Raw genomic sequence first — 18,740 nt, forward strand, 5'->3', positions numbered from 1 at the left:
CTGTTAGACTTTGATTCGTCTATTGGATGTATGGATTACATTAGCATGAACCACAGTTTGTTTTTTTTTGACAAGCATTGTACCTTTTTCTTTATTGATTCTTTTGACTTGCCTGTAAAGATAGGTAAAGCTGCCTTTTCTGGGAGCCCAGACTAGAGTGGCCCCACTTTCCTAAGTGTGGTTAGTATAATATTGCTTGGGATTGCTGTCTATATAACATATGGTACAGGAGGAAAATATTCATCCATTTCTGCATGCTTTTTAGGGAATATACTATTAAATTAAAAAAAAATAGGATGCAGAGTGATGATGCAGCGGTAGGGCATTTGCCTTGCAAGTGGCTAACCTAGGACGGACTGTGGTTCTATCTCCTATATGGTCCCATATGGTCCCCCAAGCCAGGAGCAATTTTTGAGTGCATAACCAGGAGTAATCCCTGAGCATCACCGGGTATGGCCTAACAACAACAACAACAACAACAACAACAAAATTACCATAATCTTAAGCTACTGCTACTTAACACTTTTTAAAATTTTAGGTTTTCTTTTTTTTTTTTTTTCTTTTTTTGCCACACCCAGCTTTGCTCAGGACATACTACATACTGCTCTGTGTTCAGAGGTCACTCCTGAGAGTGTGGTGCTCTCTGATGGTGCTTTTCCCTACTGATTGCTAGTGGGAAGCCTGTGGCTTCTCTATCTTCCAGTCTAGCTCCTTTTCCTATATCTACCCATGCTGTCTCTGAAATGTGCCCTTCCCATTTTGGTGCCTTTCTCATTTCCAGAAAGCTCCTCCCACATTGGGAAGTTTTCAGCTTTTTTTCATAATTCAAATTCCACCCTTCCTACAAGAGTTCTTTGTGATGACTCCCCCATGGCACCCCTCCTCCTTCCACTTCCCAAATTACTGTAGCATCTTTACTTACTCTGTGTCGTGTTTGCTTTTTTGGGGACTCTGAGTCTAGGCTCTCTCCTCTAGTGGGGCAAGAGGCTTTGCATGTTACTGTGCGTTGTATACTCTATAACAATATGAGAGGTGATAGTCATTCCTCTCTTTTTATTGGGTGAGGAATGAGGGGCTTTCCAAGCAGTACTCAAGGGGTTCAAGGGCTACAGTCAGTGAGACTGGAGCTGGAAAAAGTTCAATGCTCAGTTCTGGTAAAGTGGTGCTACTCCTGCTTGGCTGTGCTGTGGGCCAGTAGGGCCACACCTGGTCTGGTCCATACAGGGGTTGCAACTGGGGTTCACTAGGCAGGCTGCACTGGCCTGACCACTGAACCGTCTCCCTTACCCCCTGTCTCTTTACACCTTTCAAAGTGAACAGTTGGGTGTAACTAGAGTTTGCTCTGTTCTTAAAGATGCAACACCTCAATCCCAAACACTTCCAATTTCTTAGGACTTTTACTGGCCTCAATTTAAAAGCAAAAGTGTAATCATTATTTCTAGAATTTCCAAAAGCCAAAATGAAAGGGAATTCGAAACATTTTTTGGCCTCATGGAGATAGACTATTTTCAAGCTGAGTGCTTAATATCTGACTGAATGCGAAATCCTTGTGCAGATTTATTTTGAAAATATTTTAGCCAAAGGAAAGTATTTTCATTCGTTCCTTATGTTAAATGGTAAGTGGTCTGCCAGAACAGAGCCTTGTTTTCCTGGGAATCGCTCAAAACATTTGGGCCTCTTCTGGTTTGTAATCCTGTTAAATTTCATCCATGAATTGAAGACTAATTACACCCAGTTGGTGAGCCTTATGTAGAGTCAATTTACTGCACAATAGCAGTTTGCTCATTAAGTTTTCTTATTGGAACATCGTGAACTGTTGAAAACAGTCCGTGTCGGGATTAGAGGAATAGTTTGCTTTGAGAATACACGGTTTAATTGTTTCTGTGTCTGTCCGTAGCCCGTACGTTGTGAAGTACTATGGAAGCTACTTCAAGAACACAGACCTCTGGATTGTCATGGAGTATTGTGGTGCTGGCTCCGTCTCTGACATAATTCGGTTACGAAACAAGACGGTAAGTATTTTCAAATGGTTTTGTGAGTTGCATCTTCTGGAACCTGACCAGGTAGTATTTTATTACTAAGAAAAAAACAAGTGTGGAAAAAAAAGAATAGGTTTGACACTCTAAATAAATGAAGGGATCTAGGATGAAGTGTGAGAAAGCACCCAATATCTTTTTCTGGCAAGTGTTGGAGTCTTATGATTATTTAATTTACTCATCAAGATAATTTTGAGTTAAAGTACTGAGAAACTGTCTTGGTTCTCTTTTTATTGCAATCAACATGTACATTCTCCTTAAATCTGGTTTTAATAAATTATGGCCAGAATTTGATGGAATTTTTATAATAGTCAATATGCATCTTAGGTTTTTTTTTTGAGGGGGACACAACCGGTGACACTCAGAGGTTACTTCTGGCTATGTACTTAGAAATCGCTCCTGGCTTGGGGGACCATATGGGATGCCAGGAGATTGAACTGTGGTTCGTCCTAGGCTAGCGCCTGCAGCACAGATGCCTTACTGCTCCACACCACTGCTTCAGTCCCTATAGTCTCAGTTTTAATTTTTTTGGCACTATAATCTTTGGTAAATCATAAAAATTTACCGTTTCTTTTTCTGAATTTTCCAAAATAACTGGAAAAGCAAATGTCTTTATTTTTCAAAGTATTGCTTGAGTGTTTGAAAGTAATAAAGCAAGAAAGTGAAGGAACAAGGCTTTTAATCTTTTTGGTGTGTGATTTTAGTTCAGTGAAATATATCACTTAAAACAGCTTTTAAGGTTTATTTTAAAATTCTGAATAAAGGAACCTTTTTTGGTTTGTTTTTGTTTTGGGTCACACCTGGTGATGTACAGGGGTTACTCCTGGCTATGCACTCTTGGCTTGGGGGACCATATGGGACATCGAGGGATTGAACCTAGGTCCATCCTAGGCTGATGTGTGTAAGACAAGATGCTATACTGCTTGCACATTGGCTCTGGACCCTGAATAAAGGAACTTTTCACAGGCTAACCATTGGGAAGTTAGCTGAGCATCTACTTCACTTGGATAATTTATAAGAACAAAAATTAACTTTTTAATCTGTGAGTTGACTGAGAATAAGAATTGGCAAAAAAAAAAAAAGTGATTCTGTAAAACAGTAACCCAATTACTATATGACATTATTATATGTTGTCATACATGTTTTAGTAAAATATATTCAAAAAATATTTAACTACTTGAGCCAATTTGTGGTTAACCAGAATCATTTTAAAGTTTGATTCGGGAGGTTCTTGTAAGTTTATCCTAATTTTTTTATGTTAGAAAAATAAATAGGACTTCTTTTTAAAGGGAGTCAAAAAGAAATTAAAATAATCTCTGTTTTGACATAATGGATTAACTGATCTTTTACTTTCTAGTTATGCATTTCAGAATTTGCCTGGTGTTTAGCATTCACGTAAGTCAGATCATTCTTGAGTAGCAGAACAATGCTTTAATCGCAATAATTGTATTCCACTTTGAGTGGTATTTTAAAACCATTTTAGGGCTAAACTCTGTGCACTTGGCACGTAAAATCACAAGTAGAAATATGAAGAAAAAGTGTGTTACATAGAAGATATGTTTGCTTGATTGTAAACTCTTTTGATACATTCATTTTGATTGGGTGGGAGGTCTGGGTAGTACTTGCTAATTGTCAGGGGTTACAAAGGTTGAAGGGATTCTGCAGCTCTGTAAGATGGTTAGAAATGGAAGTTATCCTCGAGAATATCTTCCTAGTTGTCAGAGAAAGATTCTCAGTTACCCTAGTCTCATTTCTCTTTAGAGGACAGTCCGCTGATTAGGTTGGCAAGTCAGAACCTAGAGTCTTCTTGCTGCCCTCACTGGGCAGTTATATTAGATTGGGGTGGGGGATGACAAAGGAGTTCGACCCCTGAGAGGGCAGCGACCCCAGATCAGGAGCCACATGTGGGCTGTGTGCGGAGGTGGCCTTGATATAGGATCTATGACACCTCAAGTGTGCATCCTACTTTTTTCTCATTGGTTGTAGAATCAAATAATTAAAGATGGAGCTGGATGGAGGTGGATGCCATCCCAGGCCACGTGGCTTGCAACCCCCATTCAGCCGGCGGGTCCCAGGCCCAGGTGAACGGCGGAATCAGACTCATCCAGAGACAGGCATCAGGAAGCATCAGCTTTATTCATGCCCTATTCACCACATGTGTGGCCAATATCATAACCAATTAAGCATTCAGCCATTCTAGGCTACCCTGCGTCTTAACTCCTTTCAGCCATCTTCCCTTTGGCCTCCATCCTGGTCCAAGACCAAAAGAGGCAGAGACCCAGAAGCCAGAGAGCTAGCTCAGCAGGGCAAAAGCCCCTAATCCCCTGGCTCAAGGGTTTATCTACCTATTCCAAGACCCCTCCCAGGAATGGGAGGGGTCTTGCAGGTAAGGTCACACCTAATATTCAGTTCTCAAGACCCCTCCCAGAAATGGGCGGGTCTCAGATAGGTACACCTAAATCCAGGGTGGAGTTACAATTGGGTATCATCAGCAAAGATGTTAGTGGCAAGAAGGCATTCATCAACTTGGGTCTTTTTTAAGCCCAAATGTTGCAAATACACGCCACCTCCCAATATAGAATCTTGTTTTTATTTATTTAATTTTATTCACTTCTTAAAATTTGGGGGTCATACCCAGTGCTGCTTAGAGATGTCTTCACTTGATGCGGTGCTGTTGAGTGGAAGCATACCACTCGATGCGGGGAATTGCCTACATACCTCCCACGTGCAGAGCCTGTCCATAGCCTGTCCTCAGCCTGTGGCACTCTTGCTCGTCCTAAAAATGTTCTATTATCTTCTAGGAATATTTGCTGGAGAGACCCCGTCAGTTACCCAGGCCTGGCTCTCACTGATAGTCTGACTTCCAGAAAGGGGACCAGGGAAACATTGTCTTTGTTCTACTAAAACTCACTCTCCTAATTACTGGTTTTGTGGTCCCTGGACAATCACTTTGTTCCTGAGTGTGTGGGAAATGGTTTAGTGTTTATAGTGTGTGTGTGTATGTGTGTGTGTGTGTGTGTGTGTTGTGTATGTGTTTAATTCTGTATGCGTGTGTGTGTGATTGATTCTTATGCATTTTAAACAGCCCAGGACTTTTGTTTTATATTGCCAAGTGTTCATATATACTTATTTCTGCTTTTTATTAGACATTATTCTTTATCACATTTATTGGTTGTATGTAAGCCAGTATCCTTTTGTTATTGCTTCTATGTGGATATGACCATGATACAATCTCAGTTGTTTTTATCTTTCTTTTTCTAAATTTTTTCTTTTGGTATTTGGGTTTCACCTAGTAGCACTCAGCGGTTACTTCTGGTTCAGTGTTCAAGGTTGGTTCCTGGTAATGTTTTGAGGACTGTGGTACTAGGGATTAAACCCTGCCTTTCAGCACTCTGGGCATGAGAGCGATCTCACTGGTCCTGATTTCAGTTCTTTTGATATGAAAAGATGGCATTTTACCTCATCTTGAAACTTGTATTTTTTAGGTAGAGAATTCTATGTTGGCACCTTCCTTTATATTTTGGTTTGTTTTTAGAGAAATGACTAGGAAAAACCACCTACATAGTATGCTTTATGTGGAATTCTGTGTGTCTTTGAAAAAAATCTCATTAGGGATCAAAATGCTTTTGATTCTTAATTATTGAATTCCATCTGTTTCTAATCAAATGTTTTCTTGAAAATTAAAGACAGAATAAAACAGCTTTTTTGTTTTGTTTTGATTTTTGGGCCATACCCGGTGATGCTCATGGGTTACTTCTGGCTATCCACTCAGAAATCCATTGCTTCTGACTTTGGAGACTATATGAAATACCGGGGATTGAATGCAGGTTCATCCTGGATCAGCAGAGTACAAGGCAAAGCAAACACCCTACCTCTGTGCTATTGCTCAGGCTCCTAGCTTTTTTTTTTTTTTTTTTTTTTAGAAAAAAATAAATTCTTGTCCCCAAGGATTGTTTCATGCCGTTTAAAAATCATTAAAAAATTTTTTTTTAGCCTGAAGTATATCAACTCATATCCCTCCTATCTGGAGTTTTCTCATTTGTTACTTGATCATGCCTGCAGACATCAGCTTCACAGAAAGAACTGGCTTCTAGAATAAAGCCAGATTCAAAATTTAGTGTTTTGATAGATACAATTGCTTTGTCCTTTACCCAGTTATTCCCTATTTTATCTATAAAGGGTTAGCTCTAATATATTCCTGTTGAAACTTTCCCAATTTCTGAGAGTTTTGTTTTTGTTTCTTGGGCCACACCCATCGGCACTCAGGGGTTACTACTGGCTATGTGCTCAGAAATCTCTCCTGTCAGCCTCTGGGGACTATTTGTCATATGGGATGTGCTGGGGGATTGAATCTGGTTTGGCCCCATGCAAGGCAAATGCCCTATCTGCTTTGCTATTGCTCTGGCCCCAATTTCCGAGAGTTTTAGAGTTTTATCATTGCTTAAGTAATCAGGTAAGTCTTTTAGGGAGAAAGAATGAAAGCATGACTTTATATCTATATACCAGCTGCTATTAACATAATTTTCACTGTTATTTATGTATTTTTACCTGCAGATAGTCTGAACTCCTTTGCATTTGTGTAGTGGCCTTTTCTGTTGTGGTGTGATTGTGAAATATAAAACAAACTTACCTTTTTATAATTCTAATTTTGTAAATGGCTATCATTTGTATGACAACCACTCTTACTAGTAATAGTATCAGTTATGGAACAGATTAGGGTCTTAAAAGGCCATTAAATAAGTGCTTAGAAGTAAACTTAGAATGTACAAAAGAATCGGACCTGTTGCATTAGTTCCTTGATATTTATAAAACTTAGGGCTGTAATTTAATTTTTTTGTTGAATTTTATGAATGCATACAGTCTCACATCTCTAACTGTGAATTTATATATATAGATACACAGATAGAAGTGCATCTCTTGTGTTTAGTAACTGATATCCCGTAGATGAGGGAAACCCTGTGGTAATCATACTTCATTTACTTCATCAGTCATTTCACTCAGTGGCATCAACTCAATATCCACTGATTTAGACCCCAAAGTCACTTCATCTTTTTCTGGGGTTGGGGTATTCCAATGTTTGTGCATAGCTTTTCTCTGCTGACTTCTGCTGCTGGGCAACTCCAGGTGTTGACTATTGTGAATCGTGCTGCTGGGAACAAAAGAATGCAAATATTCTTTTGAATTGATGTTTTCCTTCCCTTTGGATACTTGACTGGAAGGAGCTTATTTTATTTTCTTCAGTCTTCCATTTTTCCAAGGACTCACTATACCATCTCCCACAAATGTGGCACCATTTACTCTCCCATAGATAGTGGCACAACGTTCTTATTTTCATTGTGAGGTGGTAACTCACTGTGGATTTGATTTACATTTTTTTGTTTTGTTTTGTTTTTGGGTCACACCAGGCAGCGCTCAGGGGTTCTGAGTTCAGAAATTGATCCTGGCAGGCTCGGGGGACCATATGGGATGCCTGGATTCGAACCAACGACCTTCTGCATGCAAGGCAAATGCCTTATCTCCATGCTATCTCTCTGGTCCTGATTTACATTTTCCTAATAATAAGTTGAGCGTTTTTGCCCAATGTCTGTGGACCATTTGTAAGTGCTCGTTGGACAAGTATATTTTTAGGTTCTTTGCCCATTTATGTATGCATTATTATATTGGTCTGTTTCTTTTGTTATTATTTTGAATTGTGTGAGCTCGATATATTTTTTAATCCTTTGTCTAACATATGGTGTGCAAATATCTTCTCAATTACTAGGCTGCCTTTTTGGTTATGCAGTGCTTTCTTTGCTGTATAAGTGCTTTTTAACTCATGCTGTCCCTTCTGTTTACTTTTGCTTCTACTTTCTTTGCCAATGGAATTGAGTCTCTAAATACTTCTTCCAAGGGAGGATCTGGTATGCTTTCTTTTGTGTATTATATAATATCTGATATATTTTTTGTTTGTTTGGGGGCTACACCTAGCTCTCCTGGCAGAGATCTCTCCTGGTACCATACGTGGTACCAGAGATCTAATCCAGATTGGCTACATACAAGCTAAGTGCTTTATCCACTACCCTTTCTCTTTGGCCAAATCAAGGCTTTCAGCTCTTATATCCATGATCTTGGTCCCATTTTGAGTTGATTTTCTATTAAATAGTGATTTCATGCGCGCGCTCTCTCTCTCTGCTATCTTTCTGGCCCCTCTTTTTTCTTCCTTCCTTCCTTCCTTCCTTCCTTCCTTCCTTCCTTCCTTCCTTCCTTCCTTCCTTCCTTCCTTCCTTCCTTCCTTCCTTCCTTCCTTCCTCCCTCCCTCCCTCCCTCCCTCCCTCCCTCCCTCCCTCCCTCCCTCCCTTCCTTCCTTCCTTCCTTCCTTCCTTCCTTCCTTCCTTCCTTCCTTCCTTCCTTCCTTCCTTCCTTCCTTTCTCTCTCTCTTTCTCTCTCTCTTTCTCTCTTTCTTTCTTTCTTTCTTTCTTTCTTTCTTTCTTTCTTTCTTTCTTTCTTTCTTTCTTTCTTTCTTTCTTTCTTTCTTTCTTTCTTTCTTTCTTTCTTTCTTTCTTTCTTTCTTTCTTTCTTTCTTTCTCTCTCTCTCTCTCTCTCTCTCTCTCTCTCTCTTTCTTTCTTTCTTTCTTTCTTTCTTTCTTTCTTTCTTTCTTTCTTTCTTTCTTTCTTTCTTTCTTTCTTTCTCTCCCTCCTTCCCTCTTTCTTTTTCTTCCTTCCTTCCTTCCTTCCTTCCTTCCTTCCTTCCTTCCTTCCTTCCTTCCTTCCTTCCTTCCTTCCTTCCTTCCTTCCTTCCTCCTTCCTTCCTTCCTTCTTTCTTTCTTTCTTTCTTTCTTTCTTTCTTTCTTTCTTTCTTTTCCTCCATCTCTCCCTCCCTCCCTCCCTCCCTCCCTCCCTCCCTCCCTCCCTCCCTCCCTCCCTCCCTTCCTTCCTTCCTTCCTTCCTTCCTTCCTTCCTTCCTTCCTTCCTTCCTTCCTTCCTTCCTTCCTTCCTTCCTTCCTTCCTTCCTTCCTTCGTGCAATTTTCCCAGCACCATTTATTGAACAGATTTTTCTTCCCTTTGTATGATCTTAGATCTTTTGTCATAATTTGTCTCTGCTCTTTTTTTTTTTCAACCTCCCTCCACCCCACACCCCCACCTCTGTTCTGTTTTCTTTGTGTCTATTTTGGTTCCAATACATAGGTGGTTCCCTTTGGGTGATGAAATCTGCCCTTTTTTGTTGTTGGTAATGGATATTAGCATAAGCATTGTTTTGGAAGTGCTTTAAGGTTAAAAAGAAAAAGTCCAGTACTTATGAAAATAAAATATGAATAGGACTGTTTTGAAGCTTTCTGTGTTAGGATCTGTTTATTTTTTAACAAATGTACTTTTATTGAACTTCTTTAACATCTCTAAACATTTATGATTTTCAAGTATTATATGCTATAAAGTAGAAATATACAGCTCTGAAATTTAAGCTTTTAAAAGATAGATTATATGTTTTGATGAGAGGCATTCAAAAACGATCTTTACATGATTGCTGACATAAAAGCTATGCCTTAACATATGGAAGAAATAGATTCTATGTCTTAGACATTTATTGTCTACTTGGAACTGTTTTGAGAAAATGCCTCTCCCTGTTTGGCCCATATTCTGATTTGACCATTGTTTAATTCAACCTCACACCAAGGATTTCCATTTTGGCACTTCCACAAATGTCTTTTACCATCTGGGCAAAGCCTGAGCACACTCAGGCTTGGGGCAGCTCCTCTGGTCAAAGGCAAGCTGCATTTATCCTGTGTGTTCTACCCTGCAGCGCTGAGCCCTGGAAGGCCTCATGTACATTTGCTGCTGTGGACCCAGCCCAAGTGGAGGTCTCTCTGGGGATGGGGGCTGGTTTTCCCACTAGCTGAGGGAGGAAGAAGGTAAGAGGCTGGGTTCAGTGACTGTTCCTCCAGCACAGCAAAGAAGCATGCAATGCCGCTGTGGAAAGTCAGAGGTCCCCCTCCCAAGTGAGTACACCTGAAGTGGGTTCTTGGAGCAGAGTACATTCCTTGGGCATGTGGCCCCCACACCTAGAGGCTGATGGTCTCCCAGAGTAATGGCACTTATCTCCCTGCAAGGCAGCGTCACTCTTGGTCATCTGAAGGAGGGTTGAGGTTTAGGGTCACAGTGCCAGAGTAACTGGAATTCTCTTCTCGTCATATCTCAGATGCTCTGCTCGGTTTGAGTTAGGTCAGTCTGCGTTGAGAACTTGATGGTGTCAGATTTTTGTTTTATTGTTCTTGGAGCTTTTCTCATTAATTCATGTTCAGAGTAAGAGCATATTCCACTTTATCATTTTACTCACTTTGTCTTAGCATCTTTTTTCATTTATCTGTCTCCTGCTGTTGATAGTGTTGACTTTTGGAAATGACATTCTCAGGTGCTTCCTGGTCCCTTTTTCAGGTATGGTGGATAAGCTGCATCCTTGGAATTTTTTTTGTCACTGGCAACTGTTTTCTTGCCTATTTTTTCTCCCCTTGTCTTTCTATTTCATTTGCTTTCTTTCTGGGCCATTATTTTGCTTTCTTGCTTGGTTGATGTTACCTTTGGTGCAGCTGTATGTGATACCGAGTTCCTCACTAGTTTGAAGCGCTTTCCTCTTGTATCCTGTAGTGCTCAATGAGGCTGGAGCTCTATTCTTATTTGTAGCTTTTTTCCCCCCTTCCTCTTTGTAGTGTCCCCCCCCCCCCCCCCAGTCATGGGTCTGATGAAGTACTGTAGTAGCAGCAGAGAAACTATACACAGAAGTCAGAAAAGATATTCATTGGAGTCAGCTCGCGGCTTTTTTCTGCCATCTGCTTTCTTTGCCGATTTCTCTGTCCTCTATGCTTTTTCTTTCTCTCCTTTTTTAAAAAATTTTATTTATTTATTTATTGATCGATTGATTGTTGGACCACACCCAGCAGTGCTCAAGGATTACAACTGGGCTCTGCACTCAGAAATCGCTCCTGGCAGGCTGGGGGACCATATGCGATGCTGGGGAAATCGAACCGAGTCCCTCCCGGGTCACATGCAAACGCCCTACCACTGTTCTATCTCTCAGGCCCCTTTTCTTTCTCTCCTGAACTCAAAGCCAACACTTTTTCTTCGGAACCCGCTCACCAGGGTGGTGGAAGGTCCTGTTATTTAGGTGGACTTTGACATATCAAAAGAAGAGGTTAGGGAAACAGGAAGTTGGGGGAAGGGTCACACTTCTTTAATGTGGTGTCTGGGATAATACAGAGACATGTGTTCCCCAGGACGGTCCTTGTCATTCATGGTTCTGAACACGAAGTATTTCCTTCCGAGTAAATACTGCATCTTCTGTTTTGGAAAAATTGCTGCCTCTGTTTTCTGCTACATGTGGTGACTCTTCCAAATTGTATTTTATTTTATTTGTTCGCTCCTAGATTTTCTGCTTTAAGGTCGTGTGTGTGTGTGTGTGTGTGTGTGTGTGTGTGTGTGTGTGTGTGTGTGTGTGTGTTTTGGGGGCTACACCCTCTGGTACTCAGGAGTTACTCCTGGTTCTGTGTTTAGGGGTCATTCCTAGTGGTGCTTGGGGGACCATATGGGATGCCAGGGATAGAACCTGGGTCTGTCGCATGCAAGGCAATGCCCTATCCATTGTGCTATCCCACTGGCCCCAGTTTTTTCCACTTCTGATTATTACTTTTCCTTAATATATTGAAGTTGAGAAATAAATGCAAATTGCTTTTTTGTTTGCTCCAAGAATAATATGCGCTTTGAAAGGTATTTCTGTTTCCTCGATTACCTCTTATTTCCTCTTGATTACAGTTTCTCTTCTTCCAGTGAGTTGGCTTTGCAACCCCAGGCAGGGCTGACCTACTAGCCAGGAAAGCAGCTACGGGTGGAGCAATGAGGAGGCAGGTGTGTGTGTCGGTTGTTGGACTTTCAAGGGGAAGGGCCTACCCACATAGGTAGTTTACACTTTATTTAGATAATCATTTGCTTTTGAGCCATACCTGGAGTTTTCAGAGGCAGAGGTTTCCAGAGGGTTTTCCCAGCTCAATGCTTGGAGGATCATTTCCAGGCATGTGCTGGGGGGTACGGGGAGACCAGGTGGTGCCTGGCCAGTGAAAAGCCTCATGTGTATTCACAGATGCAGTTGGCAACAGCCTCCCCTTTCCTCATTCACCCTGATGAGGATGTTTTGCTAAAGAACATTCCCCAGCAGGTGTGTTGGAGGAGAATTACAGAGAGCTCAAGAACATGGGCAAAATCCCAGCATTTACCACTAGGACTTTTTTTTTCTGGATGGAGGGAACACACCTGGAAGTACTCAGAGACTCCTCCTGGTGCAGTGCTCTGGGTTGTCCTTGGGGAAGAGGCTTGTGATATAAAACTGGAGGTTGGGATCCGCTGCTACCCTGTTGTCCCACCATTAGTCCTCTGAGTGTTCCCCACTGCTAGACGTTGGAAGAGAAAGTACTACGTTCGCTAAGACGCGCTGACAGCTTTCAGCATTGCCGAGTTTCTTTTAACGCATGAAGCCCTGGCGGTTCTGAACCCACTGGGCTCTTTTATCTTCCTGCCCCTACAGTTAATGCCACGCATATAATAAGCCTTTTAGTAAGTGTTTTGAAATGTGTCATACATTTTTTTTAAAACGTGTTTTGCCTTGATGTTAATGATGTACTGCTTCAAGCATTTATTATTGATTTAAGGTCTATTCGGAGCTTCAAAGTTCGGTAATATTTCACTGTTAATTATGGACATCTGGTGATATGTGTAGATTTCAAGCCCCCCCCCAGCATCTCCCCCCGGAATGCTTCTGTGCACAAGGAGTTTGTGCGCTGTGGCTGTGTTCCTGGACGACCCGACTTTCGTTATTGCTTTGTTGCTCTGTTCCCCTTTGTGTAATGGATATGGGTTCCGACAGGATTTACAGCGCCATATAGACACTGAGTGCTTTTCTGTTGTCTTCTGATCTCTCTTTCAGAAACCTTTTCATGTGGGAAGGGGCTCTCCCGTGCCTGCCCACTGACCGTTTTCACAGTAGAGTATCAGTTCCCTCCTTCGTTCAGATCAAGGGATTCTAAGCAGCATCTAGATGTGTATTTACATATGGTGTAAGTAGTGAAAGCTTTCATTTTGAAATCACGAGTTGTGGGGCTTTGTGATAGATTATTAATCTTTTTTTTATATTTATTTTCTGCCAGACATCTGCAATCCAGATTTCATGAAAGCCAACCTCTTGCTGCCCTTTCGTGTATAATAATGGCTAAAATATTCGCTTTATATTTCCTAATGTATGTACTTGGTGTTGAGCAGATTTGTATTTTTCTGAAAGAATTCTATCAGGTTTTTTTTTTTAAGTCGTTGAAATGTTGGTGATTGTATACTCTGAGGCCTCTTTTTTTGAGGGGAATACTGCAGAGTGGGGAGGGCTGGAAGGTATTATTCATTTCTCTATCTTTCCCTCACTTCCTCCCCATCATCCCTTAAGAGCCCCCATTAATCCCTTAGGGAAGGAGTAGGAGGGGAGGCGTTTTGGTAATAAAGAAGGTGAAATCCCAGGCATGATAGATGTTTAGTTCGAGTCCCACACAGAAGCCTGAGTATTACTTTGGAGATTTACTATTTCAGAGAGTGCTGCTTAACTTCTTAAATTTGCCTCAGCATCTTTCTTTTTAAACAACAACTACTACAAACAAACAAGACTTTTTGGGATCACCATCATGTGAGTATCCCACACAGGCCATTCTAGGATGAAAAGAAATGAGCATTTGCCTAGTCTGCAGAATTCTGATTGCAGTATTAGTACAGTCTGAAGTCATTGTTTATCAGCGAGGGAGGATGCACACTGAGACAGCAAGGCCAGAGAGAGATGCAGGCTTCTCGGATTTGCCTGCCTCTGCGCCCCCCTCAGAGGCTACACACCTTCTGTTTAGGGTCGCCTACCAGAAAGCTGACCCCTTTCTAAATGGGGAAGTGTTTCCATGTTTCCAGGCTTGGTCGGAGGTATTTACAGTAGCATCCAAACCTTCTTTCCAGTAATTCCCACCCCCTTTACCTGGTGTCAGAGCCCAGCCAAGCTGCCTCTGTCTCAGCACCAGGAACTTCTCTGCTTGCCAAATCAGGTCATAGCACAACAATTCAGGGAGGAAAGCTATTGGATCACTTCGTCTCAGGGGACCCCACAGTGGACACACAGTAGAAGAGGTTTCTGAGTGGCCAGGGGAGCCTGTGAGGTGCAGTGGCTCTGAAGACCATGGGTGCCCTGGTGACATGGCTCTGGTGGCATCCAGGGTTCCTTCACCCTGGGCAGGCCCCTTCTGCGCCCTTCCCTCCCAGCAGGTGGGATGAAGCTTTTGTTTCTGTCTGGTGCCTCCCTTAGACTGAGTCCTGAGTCGCTTTCTAACTTGGCTTCTCAAGGTGCCAAGCCACAACTTGAACAGAGAGCATGCCCTGGGGGGGTGGGTCAGTCCCTGCCTCCCCTCCCCTCCACCCAGTACTTAATTCAGGATTAAACACAGGGCGCACGTCACCCTCCCATGACCTCCTTTCTGAGGCTCCTGAGTCGATTCGCAACACCTTTCCCCTGTGGTTTTTCCACATGGCAGCACAGTCCCTCGGTGAGCCTGGTCTGCTACCTTGGCTAAGTCAATTAAGCTCACAAAGGCATTTCCTTGGCCACCCTTGTTGGGCGGCCGCCCAGCCTTCACCTTAGCGGCTGTTCTTGTTGGCATCTCTCCCAGGCCTGTTTCCTTTTCATCAGCCCCCCCCCCCATGCCCCAACCCATTGTATGTTTCTCCTCTGGAAGGCATGGCCCCATGGGGTCTCTGCCAGCCCCCCTGTCTCCCTTTGTTCCCCACTGTCTTACCCTTGGCCCTGATCGTGTGTGGTGATGGCATGTCCTGAGGGAGGCATGGAGTGGTTCTTCGGCGAACCACCCCTTCCAGCACCAGGACCTCCCTACCCCCAAGTTGTGTACTCCTCAGGTGCCTAATCCTAAACTGCACCCCGTGTCAAGTTTCTGCTCTTACCTACCTCAGTGTTTCCTTGTGAGGAGCCAGTGGAACGAGTGTCAGACTGTCAGAGTGAGCTTTTGGAACCTCCTAGTTCTTTCTGTTCATACGCCTGTGGCTGTTTTGTTACTGTGACGGTCCAAAGTGTTGAGGGGTATTTATTTAGTTGTTCATAGCTGAGAATTTTCTGCTCTGCTGAAGTCGTGGCTAATCCCCCAGCATTAGGAGAAGGAATGAGAAGCTCATTGGGCCTTATCCAGTAGAGGCTTGTTCAACCTTAGGAAATCAAGAAGTGGAAATCAGAAGGGACCTTTTCAGAAAATGGGGGCTTTAAAATATTGTTTCCCAGTAGTTTTTTATACTTTTGTTTGTTTGTTTGTTTTTGGATCACTTCCGGCAGTGCTCAGGGGTTCCTCCTGGCTCTATGCTCAGAAATTGCTCCTGGCAGGCTCGGGACCATATGGGATGCCAGAATTCGAACCACCGTCCTTCTGCATACAAGGCAAATGCCCTACCTCCATGCTGTCTCTCCGGCCCCCAAGTTTTTTTTTTTTTTATACTTTTTAATGTGTTAGTTCTTTTATAGGTGTCTATGAAAATCAGAGTAATGTGGGCACATTGTACAAATCTCCAGTAGTGTCGTGAAGCTGCTGAGACCCACTCTCCCCACTTAGCCTTAGGACAGATGTGGGATTTTGGGTTTGTTTTGGGGCCATATACCCAGCAATGCTCAGGGGTGACTCCTGGCCCTGCACTCAGCAAATTATTCCTGGCAGACTTGGGGAATCCTATGGGTCTGCCCTGTGGAAGGCAAATGTCCTTCCTTCTGTGCTATCACTCTGGCCCCTGAGGTGTAGGTTTTATCTCACACTGGGCCTTAGTTTTATTTATTTATTTTTTTATTTAATTTATGTTTTTGTTTTTTTGGGGGGGCCACATCTGATGGCACTTAGGAGTTACTCCTGACTTTGTGCTCAGAAACTGCTCCTGACAGATTCAGGGGACCATGTGGGATGCTGGGGATCAAGCCCTGCTTGTCGCTACCGCTAATGCCCTAACTGCTGTGCAATCACTTTGGCTCCTTGGGCCTGAGTTTTAGAATTGAGCTCTGTACCATGTTCTGGACCTACCCCCGTTTGAGGGATGATGGGTGTCCAATCCATGCTCACGGGTCATGGGGCACTGGGCCTCATAAGCTGGCACTGTAGTACCAGTACTGATCCATGGGTGCTGGAGTAGGCCTGGGTCCTGGGCACTCCAAGCCTCAGCCCCAACCCTCCAAGCTCACTCCCTGACCCCTGCTTTGCTCTTTTAGAAAACTTCCTCAAGGGGCCAAAGCAATATTACAGCAGGTAGGGTCTTGCATGCAGCTGACCTGGGTTCAATTCCTGACATTCCTTATGGTCCCCTGTGAACTCCTAGGAGTAATTCCTGAATTCAGAGCCAGGAATAAACCCTAAGCACTGTCCATGTGGCCAATAACAAGAACAACAACAATAACAAAACAAACAACAAAACTTCCACTAGTTCTGAGACATCTTTCTCTGCCATTTGATCCAGGCCTCTGCCTATGCAGCAATATAGATTTTCAGTGCTTGGAATACAGGAAGTCCCAGCTTTTCAGCTTTCTAGGTTGTTATCATCAAAATTGCGGGAGACTTTTGTACATCTATAAGCATAGATTTTATTTTTTTTATGATCATTGGATTTATTTTGAGATTTGAAATTACTAGGTTTAAGGCAAGCTGCTGCAGCTGCTGCTGTTGTTGTTGGGCCATACCCAGTGGTGGTCTGGGTGCTGCTCCCCACATAATTCTCCGGCTGCTGCTACTCCTCCTCCTCTTCCTCCTTTTTTTCTCCCCCTCCTCTTCTTCCTCCTTCTCCTCCTCCACCTTCTTTCCCTCTTCTGTTCTCAGGGCTTCCCCCAGGCTCTTCTGGCAGGGCTCTAGAGACCGTATGAGTGCTGGAATCACACACAAGGCAAGCGGTCCTTGCATTTGCTTCTTGTGGTGTTTGGGGGAGAGTGCAATGCCTAGGAGCTGGCCTGGGTTTCTGTGTGCAAAGGTCCTGCTCCAGCACTGAGAGCCTTTGTCCCAGACCACAAGGCTCATTTTTAATAGCAGTATTTGGGGGCGTTGATTGGGGTTCCTAAGCCACAGATGGTATTTTCAGTGCCTAGCCTATTTGCTGGAATTCTAGAACTTTAGATTTTACGCTCCATGCCTTCGTGTATTCCCATGTGTCTTCTGTCCTCCTCATTGGTATTGTCCCCACTTCTGTCTAATGTTTGCTATAAATCTTATTGGGATCTGACATCAGCTTGAATCCTGCCCACTTTCTGTGGGCCCCTCAAATTATTCCTATCCCTGCCTCTCTGCTCAGACTTTGCCTGTTCCCCCTTTTCCTTCTTGGACGCTCAGATTCGAGCGTACCTTCCTCCCACTCAGAACTCCAGGCTTATCTCTAGGGCTGGGGGTTTGTGGGGATGAAGCCAGAGGGCAAGAGCCATGCTTTGCTCCTGCAAAGGTTGAGTTCATAGTGGGACAACCCCTCTGCCAGCCCAGTAACACCAGAAATAGGCCTACTGGCCTGACCTGCTCCTCATTGACAGCCCAAGTAATTTTTAAAAATTCTAAAAATTAAAAAAAAAAAAGTTTGCTTTGAAGTCACCTCTTCCAGGAAGGCTTCTTGGAATGGACAGTGAGGTGGTGAGATCGTGGAGACCTAGAGGTACCAAATGCTCTTCTTGGTCCTCAGGGCTCAGGCCCAGTACTTGGGTTTGATGTGTTGTGTGCTGGTTCTGATACCTCATCCCCATGGGCAGCTGTTCCCCTGGTGTTCTGAGCTGAGCCAGCATCTAGTGTGGCTGCCACATTTTCATGTGCTCTTCCCACCATTTGGAGGACCAGGAGCATGACAGGAACTCAGGCTCCAGCAAGTTCTGTACATTGCCAGCTTCCACGGCTGTGTATAAGTGAAACAGGTGAGACGTTGTGATGTGGGCCAGCAATGTGAAAGCTCTGGGAGCTCTGGATGGGACTTGGCAAATATAACAAAATTCTGAATGAGGTGAGATTCAATCAAAGCCTTAGGAGAGGGGCCAGTCTTCTTAACTGATTTTTAAGACATTGTCAAAAATTATTGTCAAAGAGAAGGCTTAACATGTTGTATTAAACCCTATTGAGATGTTTGAAAAAAGGGAATTATGTATCGTTTTTCTCTTTAATATCTAATGAGATAGTAAATTTAGAATTACAGTATTTTATATGCATGATTAATTTTATTCCAAGAAGGTAAGGCTTAACGAAGATGGTCAAAGATAATTTTGGTTTTGGTTTCAGGGTCACACTCAGTGGTGCTCAGGGGTTACTCCTGGCTCTGCACTCCGAAATTATTCTTAGATGGCTCAGGGTACCATATAGAGATATGAGATATCGGCTGCGTGCAAGGCAAATGTCCTATCTGCTATGCTCTCGTTCTAGTTCCTCAAAGATAATTTGGCAATGTGAAAGCTTAAGTTTAAATGAATTAACAATCTCTGCTGAATTTTTTACTGACAATAAACCCCAAAAAACATTTAAGGCAGTTTGCTTATTTTCAGACAGGCTGTGTCTGTGTGCCTTTGAGACAAGCTGGTGGGTGTGGCACTTTTTATGAAAACCATATAAACAGTGACATTAAATGTATCATGTTATGAGTCACGTGACCCTAAAAACAAAAGTAATTAG

General features: G+C 42.9%; 1 protein-coding gene across 1 annotated transcript in view; it reads left to right on the forward strand.

Annotated features, from left to right (window-relative positions):
* The window catches only part of STK3 (serine/threonine kinase 3), a 219,325-nt gene that overhangs the window by 34,375 nt on the left and 166,210 nt on the right, over positions 1 to 18,740 (forward strand). Inside the window, exon 4 of the mRNA XM_049773897.1 lies at positions 1,898 to 2,012. Coding sequence (XP_049629854.1) covers positions 1,898 to 2,012 — 115 coding nt within the window. The remainder of the gene's footprint in view (positions 1 to 1,897; positions 2,013 to 18,740) is intronic.

This window comes from Suncus etruscus, chromosome 5 (assembly GCF_024139225.1).
Source record: "Suncus etruscus isolate mSunEtr1 chromosome 5, mSunEtr1.pri.cur, whole genome shotgun sequence".
Taxonomy (NCBI): domain Eukaryota; kingdom Metazoa; phylum Chordata; class Mammalia; order Eulipotyphla; family Soricidae; genus Suncus; species Suncus etruscus.